Raw genomic sequence first — 19055 nt, forward strand, 5'->3', positions numbered from 1 at the left:
TCTTTAAACTCTCAGGAACCAAAATTCAGACTTTCTGGTGTTTTTGCTTGTAAGAAAAGATATTTTTCAATAACCCTGACTCTCTGATTAAATGGGGCTTTTCCATTAACACTTTTGAGTTCTATATTTGCTTCTCACAGTTACATGCCAGCAAAATCTATCTATCAATACTATACAAAAATGATCAGGCCTTGGCGATCAGTCACTTTATATCTTCTGCAAAAGCACAAGATGTGTTCCTAATTGACAGATCTTCAGCTGCCACCTGCTATTAAGCTCCACTGTTCAATTGTAAGTCAAGCTCCATTTGCAACCTGCGCAGTCTACTGTCAAGAAATGTGACAATAAAAATTAAATGGAGAGCACTGGATGAAAAGCAATTGTATAAATTCCCCACTTGTGTATAAATATCTGCATATTCAATAGTTTAATACTTCTCACTCAGAAAACACATAAGGTAGTTTCTGAAGCTACTAAGCTCTGCATTATTAATTCTAAGGAGTTTCAACCAGATCTTTGCTAAACAGGTCACTGTTTTGTACCTTAGCAGCACATTGGCCTATTATGCACGGCCGCTGAAACGGTGGCATGGAGAACGAGGAGGAGGAAGAAGCGAAGCAAACCGATTATGCACGGGACGGAACACAACGGCGGCAAAACCCAGAGTATCCGATTATGCACGCAGATACTCCAGAGTCGCTTCTGGTTTCGCCCTGGTCCCAGGAAGCTCCACTTTCTTCCGCATCTCGCTAATGTGGCTTTTTCGGCGGCATACGTTGACTCTGCACCAGGTTGCCGCCTGCAGCGTGCATAATTGGTGATTTTAGCCGCCGCCATTCCACCCCAAATGCAGACTTTCCACTTCGTGCATAATGGGCCATTCAGATGCATTGGATCTAAACCTCCTGGAAAGCTGTGTATCTTCTTAAAGAATTTGATCTCTGCTTTTAAATGGTTAACATTATGTTTAAGTGTCTCCATAAATATCTTCCAACACTTCTTTCCTCTCTTCTTATCCATAACTAATTATCACCTAGCTGTAAGCACATCAGCTTTCATGTTTCACATTTTTCCCTCCCCAAACCTCAACCGTGATAACAATATATGAAACAGCAGTGTTACTTTGGGGACAAATATTCAAACATGCTGTATCGCAGGGAATGCGTTCATCTCTTACAATCAACATTAGTCTACATTGTCTAAGTTATTAGACAGTAGAACCATGCTGCATTTTATATGCAATTAGATTAGATCTTTCCTGTCTTTCATTCAAAGGTATAACTCAGAACTAATTTTAATGAAGTCTCATGAATATTAACTCATTTCCTATCATCTATCACTGCTAAATGGCTGACAAGTAATTGAGTACTCATTAATTTTTTTGATCCTAACAAGAAAGACCACAATCTTTTGGGTCATTATTAATTAGTTCTATTTATAACTTTCAGATATGAAAGAATGTAATAAGGTTGCAAAAAAGAAGTTACCAGATGAAAATCATTCAAGAGGCACATCCACATTTCTGAAACTTATAAAATTGTCTTATAGTGCACAATGACTATTGGTCCATATGGTCTAATATTGTTTCTTCTCCAATGTCTCTGGTATATATCTTTCTTACTCTTGATACCCAGGGTTCTTTCACTGGGGATGCCAGGGCTGAATCGGCAAACCTCTGCAGGAAAAGCACGAGATCTCTCACTGAGCTACAACCACGCCATTGTTTAAAGGAGGATTTAATAGGTCCACAACTAAAAATGAATGTAAACTAGATACATTTTATCCCTGCTTACCACAATTATTCCAAAGCGCAATACAGTGGCAAGGTAAGAAGGTATCAAAGGCAGTCAACTAATTCACCCTCTTATCTTTGATGCAGCACTAAAGGTACCTTTACTATGGCATATAATGTAGAGATCTTGCTGATCTTTATTGTTTATTTAAAAGCAGCTATAAGAGGGGACCCTCCATGGCAATTTCCCTTCTGGTTTTCCTGTTCCATGGAAGAAATGTGTATTTTTCCATTCTCATGATTGCTTTGTCAGGAAGTCTGACCACAAATTTACCATACCTTATGCAGTCTTAGTTCCATTTCACTGATCTCCATCTTTGTACATTACCCAAATATCCTTACGTCTAAGAAACAGTTTTCAGCAATCAAAAAGCCTACCTTTATATAACTGTATGCAAATCCTAAATTTCTTTTCTTTAAATAGCAAGCTGTCAAAGTAGAATTACTTGAAGATTTTTTCTCCATTACAACCCTTTTTAATTGCACCAAATAACAAATCTGTGACATGTCAGAAGAAGTCCCGCAGCCACACAGTCTTCTCTTAATAATGTTTAACATTAGGGGGCTAAAGTGTGCAGCTACTGAGATCTGAGCTCAGCAGCGCAAGTTGGACCGCAGCCAGTATTCATGCTCACAACCGCGTATCAACATTATTAAAAGGAACAACACTTCAAGTCTACTTTCACATACGTCCATTAAGGAAGCCATGGCAAGGCCAGAACAAGTTGACACTGAGCCGTATGGAGGATCTGCTGATATGGTGTTCTCCAGCCTGACTGGACATGACCCAAATTAATTCCAGGTCACTCAAGCAAGAACGTGAGTTGTCTTTTCATTTCTCCTGTACATGTTTCTTTTCCACCTCCTAAAATTCAGGCTATCTATATGTTCCCTGTACTTCTTCCTAGCAGACTACTCTCTACACCTATTGCCATGTACTGCAGACCATGTACTACATTCCATACCAGCTAGTGGAAGGTTGTAGGGTGAGCTGAAAGCAATAGGAAGCTATCAGAAGCAATGATTGGGCTTCTACAGGATACCTTTTACTTCCCTATATCACAGGCATACTGTGGATTACTTCATGCCAGTCTTCTAGGGATGCCCCAACTTCAATGAGTGCCTAAACATTCAATTTCATTGTAATGATAGCTCTCTAATGTCATGAACTATAAATAAAATGGTAAATGTAGAAAAGTAAAATACATTTTTGGCTTTTCCTAGGAAAAAGAACTACAGGAGATATGAGCCAATGAAAGATTTCAAGCCAGAAAGGTAGGCTTCACCCTGTGGTTCTGTATTGTGCAGGGCAAGGGCCCAAATATCCTGTCAACCCAGCTCTCTACATTGGTGGGATGCCTGCATTTGTTGCCCAGCTGCCTGTTTCATCAGCATAGCCCTGCACTTCATCAATAAAGATCCTACAATCCTAGTAATAATTTCCTTTCCCGGGTCAAAAGCAATTGCAGGGGAGAGAGGAATGTCAGGGAAATCAAGTATGATCTGCTGCCATTTGTAGGATACAAACTCTGACAGCTGGACATTTACATATGCTTTCACAGCTATTTCCTATGTTTTGTCCTTGGGAAGCAAATTATAGTCCTTTTAAGGCACATTTTGCAGGCCAAAAAAATCATGTTTTTGTTTGGGCACCGTGCAGAAATGCGGTGTTTATGTGTGTGCCGTTGTACTTGGAAACTGGCTTTCAAATACAAAGTGTCTATATTATTTTTTTACAATACCATGTTTTCTAATTACCTGCTAGTACAGTCATAAAAGGGTGATGATGGATATACTCTGGCCTGGATATCTGATCCAACAAGCTTGAGTTGATTTAAGGTACTCACCTTCATCATCAGTCCAGTGAGGAATGAGGAGAGACAACGTACTGCAATTGTCACTTGAATTTTTGTCATTACTCTTTGTTAGTTTTAAATTACAACGTCCTTGAAGGCTATCTGGAACGGACAGAGTTTTAGTGGGAGAGGTACATTTCCAGAGATATTCAGTCCCCAAAGATTCCGTTTCCAAGGTCTGTTTTCTATCCAAGTAGATCTCCTTCGGCTCTGCATTCCAAATTGCTCTGAGCGGAGTCTTGCTATCCTCTGGGAGCTCTGTCTTAAGTACTTCTGTGATTAGTTTTCCATTAGCTAAACCATCTACTCCATCTGGCGTTAAACCGGGAGAACTGCAATTTATATTGAAAGACACTACTGACCTATGCATTTTTTGGCTGTTATTCTGAGTTTGGTTGATGGGCACTGAGAGTGACCTGTCTACATAATATATTGTATTTGGACTCTGTTGGGAAACATGAAGGTGAACACTTGAAATAAAGGACGATGGTGCCTTTTGGTTATGGCTCCTTTCTGGGGAGACCATCCTGTTCTCCTTGTTATCAGAGCGAGAAAGCCGATCAGAAGGCCCCCTGGATAGCTGTGGACAGAGTTCAGGAGGCTTCATAAGGGCAGTCTGGTTTTGAGATCTCTGATTGTGCAAAGGTCTAGATTCCTGGTCGAGCCCAGACACAGCTAAAGCAGTAGCCTTGCTCATTAGCAGCTTGTCGCCCTGGCATTGTAAAGAAGAAGGGTCAGAAGCACCCGCCTGTGTTGTCTGGTAATACGGCGGAACAACTCGTCTTGCAGTGATTGTGATAGAGGTAAAGCCCTTCTGGTTGTGACATTGTCTCTCCTCTTTGGTTTCAGAGTCTGCTCCAAATACACTGCCATCCGAAGTCATCTGAAGTCCTAATCTTCTGGGAAGCAATATGAATGCACTATTAATGTTGACTGAGCTATGATTAACCAAAGATTGGTTCATGTGATAAGCATCTGACTGGGTGATTACAGACTGCATAGGGAAAGCCGCCTTATTTTCTTCTGATTTATTCTCATCAATCATCTGTGAAATGACTATAGATGAACTCATTTTCGTGTTTTGTGCCAGCAGAGCATCCTGCAAAGAAAAGATCCAAATAATTATTAAAGTGCTCCACAGTAATACATTATTAATTATATCTAAGGAGTTTGTGATGACATCTAATAGGCTTACAGGAGCCTTTTTGTTACATCTCCATGCAGCCTCACATTAGGCCATTTCTAAAAGATGGATAAAGCAAACTCAGAAATGCTTACAGGCGTACGAATGAATATATGGCCAATTACATGCACCAATGATACAGTCATAACACTGTTTGTTTGAATGATTAATTGATTTGCTCTGTTGGGGTACATGATCTTGTGTTTGTTTAACAATGTCCGTGCCAATGGCAACTGTCAATTTCAGATTATAACCTACGCCACACTGTGCTTCCATGCCGATCTGCTGAAATATTAAAGTGCTTTAAGCACTTACTGCCTCCAAATGCATTGCAAAAGGAATTACGTAGGTGGGCTGTGATTTTTTGTGAAGTGTTTATGTGGGAGTTGGGTCAGTGCTGTTGCACAAAAACATCAAGAATGATGGGGGGGGAGGGGTGCTACTCTAGTCTCCCTCAATCTGCATGGAAATTCTCCTGTAATCATTTCGGGTGCCATTTATTTCATTCTATCTGCATTGTTGAATACCCCTTAACTGAAAAAAGAAATAAAAAACGGCAATAGGCATATACCTAATACTTATTAATGGTGACTATATATATTACACACACACACACACACACACACAGCTATCACAGTCATCATCACTCTTGGCAAACAGACAGGGTTTCTTACAGACAATGTAGATATCCTAAGACTGCTTGCTGGATACATATACAACAATGAACCATACAGCCAAATTGTCCAGAAGAGGCAAACAAAGCTGAGCAATTCGATGGCTGCAGTTAAGACTGTATTATCAGTGACTGCAGCCATATGTTTTCATATCCCTCCCTCAATGCTACGTTTGAAATGCAGCATACATCTTGTTATAACCTGGGATGTGAATCAGGAAGTGCACCTTTATTTAACTGCACGTTCTATATTGAGCTGTGATCTTGACTTTAGCTCTGATTTTTCTGTCTAGGCAAATCACCTCACATGTACCTGCGTGCTCACTCCCCCTTCCCCCAACTTTATGTTCCTTTTACAGGTTCCAGTCACCACAGAGCAAAAAAGATTATGCTATGAAGATGGCATCAAATGGAGAATTACTACTCTTTGTGACATACATCAGATTTAATGGCAAACCATTAAATGTGCCTGGGGAATCCCAAAATTACTACTCCTTCCATCTACATCGTCCCCTCATGCACAGCAATGTAATTAAAGACTTCTGATAACATGGCAAACTATGGTTTCTTTGCAAAATAAGTTCCCAGTCATAGTAACCAAAATGCAGTCTGAGGTGTGGACATAATGAAAGCTATAGTTTGCCACCACAGGCAAAGTCTTTAATTAGACAGCTGAATGTGAAAGGGACAGGGAATGGGAGAGAGTGGATAAGTAGGACATTTAAGCAGATGACGTTTTACCCATAATTCAGAGCCATGACAGAAAAATGTTTCCTCACTTAACATTCGTATGTCATGATACTGTGAAGGGCAGAGGAACGGGGTCAAGAAAAAGTGGCAACTCTATTACATGTACAAGAAGGCTATAAGGCTAGAAATAGTCAAGACCTCCTTCATATAAAAGTAGCTTTCTTGTTGGCCTTCTTGTAAAACAGTAAACAATTCTTAGCAATATGTTTCCCCCCTTGGTGTTTATGATTTCTGCCTAAACTAAGCCAAAGCAGATGATATTCTTTCTAAGTTTGTTAGGTGGGTAGTTGGTCTTCATTAAAAATCTTTGTACAACACAGAATTCATATCTTTGAAGACGCTGCATTGCTTTCACCTGCCTTTTAGTGTGGCTGCAATGACAAAAATATTGCATTCTCCACTAAGTGTAACATACATGTGTTGCTATTGGGGGAAATCACATAATTTTGAAAATATTTGTGTTCTAAACAGGCAGAATGAACAAAGAGAAGAACAAGGTGGATTTCAATGAAATATGGGCAGCAAAGCCCCCTGTGGTTTTCTAAAAAGTGGGTGGCTGTTCAAGTTAGTTATAAAGTTGATCTATTATCAAGGTGTTGGACCTGTTGCATTCCTAGAAATTAATGATATCTCCAAATTTGTTGCCTTACACTGTTTCCTTTGTGTGTGTGCACCGGCCGGTGTGCCGGTACCCCCGCCTCCCTGCAATGCTGGCTGCTTCGGGCGCAAACGGTCATTTGGGATACCAAATGGCCCACCCCTAGTTACCACTGATATAAACTCTGTGGTATGCAAGTGTTTTGTGTGAAGTTTTGTATAGTCCATAGTTTTACTGATGTAACATCTGTGTGATATTGTAGGTGGATGTTATCATTTGAATGCTGATTGCTGTTGTTGTTAGGTGCAAAGTCATGTCTGACCCATCGCAACCCCATGGACAATGATCCTTCAGGCCTTCCCGTCCTCTACCATTCCCCGGAGTCCATTTAAGTTTGCACCGAGCTGATTGTTGACATAGGCTAATTTTATTTATATTCCCATTTTTCTTTTGAACATCTCAGGACCCACTGTGGTTAATGATAGTGTCATGACAAACTTGGAGTAATATGTGTCAAACAATCCTATGATTAGGGATGGGCAGAAGCTGCATTTTTGTGGTTTGCTTTGTGGTTTATGGCTGAACCACAAGCCATTATACCAGTTTGTTGAACGAACAGGTTCACAAACCATATAAAGTTTAAACCCCTGGTTTCTGCGGGGAGCAGAAAGCAGGGGTTTCCAAACAACTGAATGGCAGGGACTGCTGTTCAGCTATTTGGTTTAAATGGCTATGAACCATCTGTCCTGCTTTCCACTCCCCATGAAAAGACAAAGGGAGCAGAAAGCAGGGTTTTCCAAAAAAGGACCGTTGCTCAGCTGTTTGGTTTAAATGGCTCCAAGCCATTTAGGCCACCAGCACTTAATGCATATTATCAACATCATTTTTACTGCCAGCACAGAGGGTACTTCTTACCAATCAACACAGTCATGAGCCAGTTGCTGGTACAGTAAGTAAAATCCATGCAAGGGAGGGAATGTATAAGAGTTATTTTAGTATAGTGCCACTTGCCTGGGGTGAATTAAAATTCTTTTACAGTGAATCAATAAGAGGCAAATTCATCATCCATCTACCCACTGGCATTGTTGCACTACCTAAGGAATGTGCCTTAGCCATTAAAAACAGGCCTGGAAACATAATCACTCTTCTCTGAGCATCCATTTAAAGCAAAAGGATATAGAATTGCATAGAATTACATCAGGACTGCCTGGCATGCTAGAATTAAGTCCCACTGTATTCAGTAAAGCTCAATTCTACAAATATGTATATAGAATTGCAGCTGATGTCAGCTAGGTCCACAGATCTGTCTCAAAAGGTTTCAGGAAAGTCCTTTCACACTGGAGCTCTTCCAGTAAAGGTAAAGGTAAAGGTATCCCCTGTGCAAGCACCGAGTCATGTCTGACCCTTGGGGTGACGCCCTCCAGCGTTTTCATGGCAGACTCAATACGGGGTGGTTTGCCAGTGCCTTCCCCAGTCATTACCGTTTACCCCCCAGCAAGCTGGGTACTCATTTTACCGACCTCGGAAGGATGGAAGGCTGAGTCAACCTTGAGCCGGCTGCTGGGATTGAACTCCCAGCCTCATGGGCAAAGCTTTCAGACCGCTGCCTTACCACTCTGCGCCACAAGAGGCTCTTTTGCGCCACAAGAGGCTCTTTTGCTCTTCCAGTATTCACTATCTAATTGCTGGTCACCTTCTGGTCGCCAGTTTGGTGTAGTGGTTAGGAGTGCGGACTTCTAATGTGGCATGCCAGGTTCGATTCTGCGCTCCCCCACATGCAGCCAGCTGGGTGACCTTGGGCTCACCACGGCACCGATAAAACTGTTCTGACCGAGCAGTGATATCAGGGCTCTCTCAGCCTCACCCACCTCACAGGGTGTCTGTTGTGGGGACAGGAAAGGGAAGGCGACTGTAAGCTGCTTTGAGCCTCCTTTGGGTAGGGAAAAGCGGCATATAAGAACCGACTCTTCTTCTGTGTTTAGCTGAAACAATATAATGGCAATGCAGTGGCAACCCTAATATATGATGCTATAAGGGTGCAAAGAATCAATGATTGTGTGTGTGTGTGGGGGGGGGGAACTCTTACATTTTCTATAGGATTGGTATTTTGATTACATAACAAAACAAGACCCCAGGAAAGGAGAAGCATTTGGAATTTGCAAGCTTCACTTTTGAGCAAGACAGGGAGCCCTTAGGCTACTTTTTCTGGGATGTAATCCACAGTTTGGAAAATCTGCCAAATTCATTGACTTGTAACATTGGACCAGTGATTTTTATATTTTTGAGATCATGTTTTTCTTTAAACCTTGCATGTTGCTTAGTCTTCCACAAGAATGTGACAAGTCTATGAATTAATAAATATACTGCCACTTTATTTACTCTTTCGCTGAGTAAGTAAAGTCTGACTAAACTACAAACAAATGGTGACACGCTGAATTCAGACAAATGATCATTTTTAAAGCTCAGTGCATTCTGCTGACTACTGTGGAAGCTCAATGGAATCCCTTTTTTTTTTTTGGTACCTTTGGGAAGCTTGCCTCATATTGTGCTGCATTATTATACTGAATGCTTCTGCATGGTTTCCAAGCATTAATTCCATGAAGATTTTCTCTTCTTCCTAAAGAAAAAAGATGAAAGATAACAAGTAACTTGCAATCACATGAAAGTCTAGCTTAAAAGTGAGATAAAGTTCAAGCCTAGCAAAAGCCTGAGAATATCCCTGGTTGATTAATATTATCTAGGCGTTATGTGAGAAAACATGGGGATCTCTGTGCTCACAGTCGCAGTAGCTAAAATCGTGCTGGGAAGCCATTGTCAGCATTTTGAAGTCTCGCCTTCCTCCTCATGGGCCAAGAAGAACTTCAGATTTACATACTTTGTTCCAGTAATTTAATATATGTAGCTTCTTAAGAATAATGGTCCACCTTTCATTATTTCAAACATGTTTAGCTAAATCCTACTAGGAAGCTATTGTTGCCATTTTGAAGCCTGGTACCAAAGCCCACCCCCTCAGGATGGCCCAAGAAGAGTTATGGAATCTCCCTGGATGAAATTTATTTTGAATTTACAACCTAAATAATTACCATACCTTGGACCAGTAATTTAATATATGTAGCTTCCTCATAATGTTGGTCCATCCCTCTTTATTTAAAACATTTTTTTATTCTGCACACTCAATTAAAAGCTCACAAAGCACTTCAAAAATTAAAACACTAAAACCATGATAGAATTAAATGTAGCAGGATAAAATCAGCAGCATATAACAAAGAATATGTCACTACATAAAAACAACGATCCAAAGTTGAGGAAGAAAAAAATGGCTCTCATTTTCCCTTTGAAAGTAGAAGCACAGAGAGCAGAGACTTTAAAGATTTTTGAGCAGAGGCTAGATAGCCGTCTTACAGAAATGGTGACTTTATGAACTTAGGCAGCTCATGAGTGGGTGGGCAGGGAGGGATGTGCCTCTTGTGACCCTTCCTTGTATACCCAGGGAACTGCTGATCACCACTGTGAGATGGTAGGTGAATTTCCTCCATACCAGGCTTGATTCTGGAGATTTTGGGTGGGGGAATCACTTGGTCATGAAATTGGGGTCTCTGTTGGTGGGCTGGTAGTTGCAAGATCCTGCATTGTGCAGGGGATTGGACTAGATGATCCTGGAGATGCCATCCAACTCTATGATTCTATTATTCTATGAGGTCCATATGGGTGAAAGAGACCATTTAGATAGCCACTCCCATACTAGTTTTGAAGGTAAAGATACTTTGACCTGTGTCCAGAAACAACATGACAGCCAGTTTTCTTACAGCTTCAGAAATATACTGTTCCCTACACCATCCAGTAATCTTGTTGCTGTATTTTGAATCAACTGAAGCTTGTGAAACAGAGCTACTAAGGCCCACTGCAGGTTCCAAATATTCGCTATTAAGACCCCCTTTAACCATTCAGAACAAATCTCGCTCACTTCTACAAGCCCTACATTGAAAGGAGCCAGATAATTACATCCACCTATTTCTGCTGTCTCAGTGGCCCTATCAACAGCAATCTTCCATGGTTATCTCATACAAAGTTCGAGAAGGAGTTTACCGGGGCCCTAGCCTATAATGTCTAATGCGACTGTCAGCAGCTCAGTAAGGTCTCAGGTAGAGGCTCTTTCTGCCCTGCTACCTGAAATTCTTTTAACTGGAGATGCCAGAGAGTGACCTTGGGATCTACAGCATGCAAAACATACCCCAGACCATCTGAGCTGAAGGCCTTCCTGAAACTGAACATTCTTCCCCGGTCACATTGCTTTACAATCATGGAAGTTATTGTTGTTGCTTGTCCCCTGTAATACAGAGCACAGCTCACTTGCTTGAACTTTTTATCATTTTACTACTTTTCGTACAACATAATATTCCTTTCATGCCAGTCGTATGCTACAGAGCACGATTCCCGGCTGTGCCTGGTCCACACATGCTGTAGGACAGAGTCATTTTAGATTACATTCTTGAATGTTCTGCTATATAATAAAATCCTTGCAAATAAGAAACAGAACAATAAACAAAGGCTAGACAAAACTAGCCTGTATGCTAGTTTTTTCTTTCTGTTTGTTTTTTGCAAGGTGATTGTCTAAAACTATAGAAATTTCAGAAGGGTTCATACCTGTAGTATGAAATAGCAGGGTCCAATCTACCTCTTCAGCATTTTACGATGTCATGAAGACCAAGCCTGTCTTCTAAAGAGGATGTGGGTAGAATGAACAGATGAACAGGGCAGGGCTGGCTTTGATGATCATTCAGATCCTTCAGGCCTTATGACTCTGAATATATATATTTATAATTTCTATATTTATAATTTCACCCTCTGTCAGAGCCTGAAACTGGAGAGCCCAAGGGTAAATTGCAAGGAGCAGAAATTTGACTGTGATTCATAAACTATTTAAAGAGCACGAAGAGCTTGAGTGTGAATTTAAACATCTTTCCCTAAATCCTTCTCTTAAATTCTTGGTTTGCAGTCTACAACCCACTAAAGTCAACTGCAGAACTATACTTGTTTTATAATACCTGGAGCAAATTGATTCAGTATAACAATAGAGTTTCCAAGGAAGACATACATCTGGCAATGGGATTAATGGGAGCACTGACAATGTGCTCCAGGGTGCAACCATCAGAAATACTCTTTTTAAATAAGGTACACAACTATTTTATGTGCCTAAAAGTACACCTCCCCACACACACACCCATGATACACCCATGCACAATAACAAGCCAAAATAAACTTTTCAGTCTGGATTACTAGCTTGCCACGTGCACAAAGCAAAACCTAAATTTTATATACTTCAAGCAGGAAAGAAAGCTGCAGTTTAAATTTTTACTTACAAAGACACCATGTTATTAAGCACTTCCTATTAACAGTTAAGAACATGTTCTGGAAAATAATCCATTTTCATGGACACGGAACTCAGTGTTTCAAACTTAATGAATAAACCCACAGTAGAGAAATCAAAAATCATGCATGGCAGATCTTAAGAAAATGCTGCATGGCAGACTATCAGAACTCAGCAAAGTAGCACATCACTCAAGAAAGTAAGCCAAAACACAGAGCTAGTGAGGTCACAGCGCAGGAAACTCAAAACCGATGAAAAGCACATCTCTCAAGAAAGATCTGTATTTTATGGTTTTAATGTCAGGGGTTCTAATGGGTTTTTTAAATATTTTATCTGACACTTGTAACCCACCACAAGCCTTCAGGGAGTGGCGGGAAATAAATAAATAAATAAATAAATAAATAAATAAATAAAGAAAGAAAGAAAGAAAGAAAGAAAGAAAGAAAGAAAGAAAGAAAGAAAGAAAGAAAGAAAGAAAGAAAGAAAGAAAGAAAGAAAGAAAGACATTATGCACGAATACCAAAACAATATTCAAAACCATTGCAAAGCAGCTAATCATTTAAGCAAGTGAGCAAAAGAATCTGCATGGCAGCGTCTGTAACTATTAACTTATAAATAAAAATGGTAAGGTGTCCTGGGAGGAGTTGGTGTGAGGGTTATGGTAAGGTGACCAGATTTTAACATTGGTAAAATGGGACACCATTGACCAGGGTGGGGGGGGGGTTCTTGATTAAAAATTTGGTCCATGAGTTAGCACACATTGTATTACAGCATACAATGGGCTTTACTACTTGTTCATAAATAAAGACCTCCACCACCACCACCACCACCCTATCTCTCCCTCTGAGCATTTGATGGATGCTTCTGGAGGGTAGTTGTGTCTTATATTTTAGCATAGTCATGCCATGGTATTGCCAGGGTGGTACTGCCCCAGGCTCCATGTTGCGGGTGTTGCCCCAGGCCACTGTCAAAGGGGAAAAGAAGAAAAATGGGAGGATCCCATGACCACTACTCACAATCATCCTGTCCAAAGCTCAAGTCATCTGTTTGCAATGACTACCATTCATGCTACCCCACCTGATGTTGAGCAGTTGTCTTGGGAACTTGCCCCCATTCTCATTCTAAGGCTCAGGCAGCCAAATTCCAATGTCAGCTCCCATCTGCTTCCACAGCCCTTTCTGGGAGTGGGACCACAAGGGGAAATGATTCTGGAGCTCCATCCTGGGCTTTTGTTGAGGGCCCCAGAATCACTAAGACAGCCTCTTATGCTTGTGCTACTATTCCATTCATTTGAAGCAACAATATAATCCCAATCAGCCCAGTTACTATTAGCATAACACCATGAATAGCTGGACCACAAGCCTGTAAGTGGTGGATGGGCTTGATAGCCAGCCTTTGTTTTCTACTAGCTAGCTTTAAAGTCCAATCACATCACAAGATACTTAACAATAAAATAATTCAATTCTTTAACAAATCAGATTACGATTCTGGTACAAATACAAAGAATGAAATAAAAAAGTGAACTTCAATCTTATCTAAATTAATGCACACTTGAAGTTGATTTTACATAAAAGCTGTGATTAATTTTAAAAACCCTTTTTACAGCAAGTTCAAGTGCTGTACAACATGTACATTTTCTGCTAAAGAAATTTTCTTTCAAAAGAGGGAGGACATTTTCAAGCAATCCATAGCTTCTTTATTTTGATGGGTTTTGCCGGTTCTACAAATACACCTTCTATATAGTCTTTGAGTTTATTATGAACTCTCTCTATACTCACTGTTACAAAGATTAAATTCATATCTAAAATAATGTATTATAGAAATAAATAGAACCGAGAGGTTTCCTATGAACTGGGAATTGTGTGACACTTAAAGAGAAACATATTTTCTGACGGCATGGTCCACTTTTTCAAATACAGTTTTTACAGTCTGAGTTGGAAGGAACAGTTCAGTGGTAGAACATATACCGGTACTTTGAATCTAGAGAGAAAGTTCAGATATGGGCACTTACAAATAAAATCATAGGAATGACCTGTAGCTGAGACCTACTGCTAATCAGAGTACACAATTTAGGGCTATATCATAGATCTCAAATCTTGTTGTACCTGTGGGCATGTCTGGAATTCTGAGAACAGGAAATGGTACCATGACAAAATGATTTGGGCCAAGGAACATGAAGGAACAGGACCAAGCATAAAATGGCTGCTTTAGGGTACATACGGCAATCACAAAATGTTGGGTAGTTGCAAGGCTAGTGTCATCCAACTAGAAATGAGTCATTTATGAGTTCTCCTGCTCTGATGATGCAAAGGAAAGCCAGGACTGGTTCTTTGCTTTTGGAAAGCAGTGTTTTTGGGAAGAAGCAAATGGGCACCAGACAATTAATAACAAAGTGCCAGGGGGGCTGCATCTTGCTACTGGGGATGATGAAACAAAAGTCTGAGCAATCATAAAGTAGCTTCATCTTTTTAATTAATCCTATACATAGTTATATAGAAATAAGCACCATTAAACCCAGTGGGACTTACCTCTAAGTATGTGTATAGTTAGACAAACACTTTTGGAATTCATTGGCTACTGAATTTGGAAACACTTTGAAATCATAATAAAACTGCTAACTGCAAATAGCAGTTTTAACAAAGAACAACAGTTGATTCTTACCTGTCAAACAGGTACACAACAATAGTGCTGTTCTCTGTCCCTCCAAGCAATTTCTCACTCCTTCCTCTTTCTTTCAGGCTGAAGAGATATCAGGAGAAGTTTGTTTGTGAGGCACAGAAAAGCATCCATTGAAAATGAAACTAAAAATTGCTGCAAGTACTAATCTGCAAAGCTCCTGAAGCACACTGTAGTGAATTCTTTTTGAAGCGTTTCTGGATTTTTATACAATTTTTTTTCTGGAACCAGAGACTATTACTATTCATACAGCATTCAGTTTCACTCTGTACCAGTAACTAAAATATGTGCAAGGTAAAATAAAAATATGATTCCATGAAGAAATGCATTTTTTTTTCTTTAGAGGTTTGTAATGAGCAAAGCCTTCACTCTGAGTTTTAAAATGTTCTTTCCCCGTCTCCCTTTCTGGGCAGAGAACAGGCAGGAAGGGGGGAAGAGTGCAACTACTTTCCAGACTTACTTCAGCACATCTTCATACAAATTTTTACTGTTGAGAAATCCCTGAAGTTTTCTTCTAGAGCAGTGGTCCCCAACTGCTGGTCCGGAGACCGGGACTGGTCCGTGGATCAGTCGGTACCGGGTCTCGGCTCGTCCTCCTCAGGGGTTGCCCTGCCACTCTGCCGCCGGCTCACCTTTGGTGCTCTCCGGCGGCCGCCATGGCTGGGGCTCCCCCTCAGCGTGGCACTGCGCAGCTGCTGCTGGTAGTGCCCCCTAGTGGGCGGCGGAAAGTCAGGGGCACTGGCGGGAAAGCAAACAGAGTAGGAACTCAGGTGGTGGCAGCTATGTCCCTCGGCAAAAGACTACCCCCCCCCCGGGCCTGAGTAAAATTGTCAAGCGTTGACTGGTCCCCGGTGATAAAAAGGTTGGGGACCATTGCTCTAGAGGTCTTACAATCATGCAGAATAGGCTTGGGAAGCATAGCTGTGAATGTGTCTGTCTGAAGCCCCTCCCTTTTCACCCCCTCCAAGCCCATCATTGGCTATTTTGGGAGGGGGGCAGGTTGACATGATCATATAAGATCATATCACCCAATAAATGTTTAACAAATTTAAAAAATATATATAAATTAATTAACTCCCACCCATTCATGGAACTCTTCTGGGGTTGTCAAGAAACCTCAGGGTTTCATGAAACCCTGTTTGAGAAAGCCTGCTTTAGACAATGAGATGGTCTCCCCTGCCCCCCCCCCCAAGTAAGGAACAAACATTTGGAGGAATTAAATACTGGAGAGACTATAGGAAGTTTCCAGAGACTTCCGGAAAAGCCTCTGTGACCTATCCTGTGTGCCTCTGTGACCTATTCCCCACCTGTTCAGTGGGTGGGGAAAAGAGAGGTGATAAGAAGGAGGAAGGTCTCTTTAATGCTGAGGCCATCAAAGCAGACAGAACTAAGGTCTGGCCATGTGTTGGCCTGGACATCTGAAAGGGGTTTCAAGGTAACACAAACTCTGTAGAGATCTGTAACTTCCTAAGATAAGAAGCTTGTCCTATATATTTACATCTGAAAGGGCATGTAATGTGAGAGGGACAGAGAAATGGCATTTTACCCATATCTTTTGAACCCCTTGCTCCATTTGGTGCTGTGCTAAAAGAATGCTTGTGAACATTTTCTTTTTATAAATACTTTATAACTTTGAATGCTGGTAGTGTTTTCTGTACCACAAAGATCTCCCTCATCTTGGAGATGCTGTTTTTAATGGAGCACATGGCTATTTCTCTAAGGGCATACAAAACAGGAAAAATTCTTGTGGTAACCAGGCAATGAGCAGCAGGAGACACAAAGGCAAGGCCTCCGATCAGAGAAGGGAAGCTGGAAGTTTTGCCCATCTCAGCAAGCAATCCTTCACAAAAGTCAAGTGGTAGCAGTGGATCATCCAAGAGAAAAATAAAAGAATCTCCACTTATCAGAAGAACCTTGGAAAGCACAGTGGTATAGGGCCTGCAGGCCATTCAACCACAGATGCATTGTACTAAGCAATAGAGATCATTTCTGAGACAAATATGGGAATGAAAAAAGCAATGCCATTAAGGACCCTATCAAAATTTTCTGTCCCAGCCAGCATCTGATGTGAACTCATGATTAGTTGTGCACCCAATTGTAAGCAGAAGCATGATGGGAGCCAGGTGTCCCCTTAAAGGTAAAGGTAAAGGTATCCCCTGTGCAAGCACCGAGTCATGTCTGATCCTTGGGGTGACGCCCTCTAGCGTTTTCATGGCAGACTCAATACGGGGTGGTTTGCCAGTGCCTTCCCCAGTCATTACCGTTTACCCCCCAGCAAGCTGGGTACTCATTTTACCGACCTCAGAAGGATGGAAGGCTGAGTCAACCTTGAGTCGACTGCTGGGATTGAACTCCCAGCCTCATGGGCAAAGCTTTCAGACGGCTGCCTTACCACTCTGCGCCACAAGAGGCCCTAGGTGTCCCCTTACTCATAGGCTAACAGGAAAAACAGTGGGGGTGGAAATAATGTCACATTACACACCAGCATCAGAGGTCAGACAACACTCTATGTGTATTGGCATACAGTATGATGTCATGTCTGCTCCTTACCCCCCCCCCCAAAAAAAAAGCTTCTACAGTGTGCAACCCTGGTAACCCTGAACGACAGATGAACGACAGATCCTGGCAGCCAGTAGGAATTAAAAAGCCTGAGCAAACAGACAGTTGTGAGACACAGGTCTGAATCTATTCCCCACTCTGCCATGGAAACTGTGGAGGACCTTTGGCCAGACTTTTTCTGTCAATCTAACCTACCTCATGGGGGGAGGGATGTAAGAATAAATTGGATGAGGGGCTAACAATGTTGTAAGCAGCTCTAAGTCACCTCTGTGGAGAAAAGCAGTGTATAAATAAATACCTTAAAAATAAATCAGAAATCATGACTCAGTATGGCTCTAACAGTTTACCCGGTGCTGGTTATTATTATAGGCACAGCATATTGTAACTGCACCAAGTTGTCGCAAGAGGAAAGCAGACTCCAAGTATACTGAGGAGGAATATTTCTTCTTCAGCTATGCCAAAATACAGAAAGTTGATATGAAACCGTTCAGCTGGTGAAAAGGGGACTGACTTTTATTGGCAACAGTCCCATATTGTGGGAATTGACCCTAACGCTCAGTAGACGGGAGAGATCGAATGAACAGCCCCTACTGAGGCACAATCTAACCTGAAAGTACCCCAAGACACACAGATCCCAATGAGTTTGAAATAGGAACAGGCACCATCAATGCAATCATACTTAAAAAAAATTCTTACAGGAAAGAAAAATATAAGAAGGAGATCAACAATAAGCTGCTGCAGTAAATATAACCCTGAGTTTCTTACATATCAGGAAAGAGCTTTTGTTGACAGATTTTTCACAGACGTATTCCTTACTCCACTCTCAGCAGAAATTATTGGTTTGTAGCTTCCTTCGTTTAAAAGTAAACAAACTACAGATCAGGCATGCTGTGCAAAAGACTTTCTGATTTGGCTCACGTAATGAAAAGCACTTCCAGCTTCAAAACACTGATCCATTTGTAGGCAATAGTCACAATTCACCCCAAAATTCTTCTGCAAAAACTTCAGTGAATAGATGTTTTTTTTGTGAAACTCCAAAGTTGCCACAAGAGGAAAGCACGTATTCAGAGTCTAGGAGGAAGGTTTCTTCTGCAGTCTTGCCAAATACAAAAGGTGGATAATATACAAAACACTCTGGGTGGTGAGCAGGTGATCATTTAAAAGGGCACATACGTGTCCATGGACAAGAAGGAAAATTATCTCAGTATTGGATTCTTCATGTTTACCTCACTTGATAGCAGTCTGTTTTATGGTAAAAAGCCCCCAAAACCTAAAGACCTCAGCTTCATTCTGTGGAATGGGGTATCTGCCTGTCAATCCTTAGTGCATGCTAGGATGTCCATTTGGATATAACTAAGCCAGATGTTATGCCTATTGGAACTGTCCATAGAGTTTTCATGGCAAAGATACTGGAGTGGTTTGCCATTTCCTTCTCCAGTGGCAGAAACCACTCTAATGGCAGAAAGTGAAGAGGAACTAAAGAGCCTATTGATGCGGGTGAAGGAGGAGAGTGCAAAAGTTGGCTTGAAACTCAACATCAAGAAAACAAAGATCATGGCATCCGGCCCTCTCAATTCATGGCAAATAGATGGGGAAGAAA

The 19055-nt window shown here is 41.2% G+C and overlaps 1 protein-coding gene and 1 long non-coding RNA gene across 10 annotated transcripts in view; one reads left to right on the forward strand and one right to left on the reverse strand.

Moving 5' to 3' along the window:
* Positions 1–19055, reverse strand: part of C8H10orf90 (chromosome 8 C10orf90 homolog) — a 124030-nt gene that overhangs the window by 61082 nt on the left and 43893 nt on the right. For 6 of the 9 annotated variants that reach the window (XM_077350083.1, XM_077350089.1, XM_077350081.1 and 3 more), the window contains exons 2-3: positions 9375–9469; positions 3640–4747 (exon numbers count right to left, since the gene is read on the reverse strand). In XM_077350083.1, the coding sequence (XP_077206198.1) occupies positions 3640–4747; positions 9375–9469 (1203 nt within the window). Of the gene's footprint in view, positions 1–3639; positions 4748–9374; positions 9470–11496; positions 11622–14881; positions 14960–19055 lie in introns of those variants that run through there. The other 3 variants (XM_077350085.1, XM_077350087.1, XM_077350086.1) reach the window with 2 other exon arrangements.
* LOC143843649 (uncharacterized) lies at positions 2463–4634 on the forward strand. Its single transcript, XR_013233630.1, has 3 exons — positions 2463–2611; positions 3017–3067; positions 4498–4634. It is a non-coding gene; the product is annotated as an uncharacterized LOC143843649 (long non-coding RNA).

This window comes from Paroedura picta, chromosome 8 (assembly GCF_049243985.1).
Source record: "Paroedura picta isolate Pp20150507F chromosome 8, Ppicta_v3.0, whole genome shotgun sequence".
NCBI lineage: Eukaryota > Metazoa > Chordata > Lepidosauria > Squamata > Gekkonidae > Paroedura > Paroedura picta.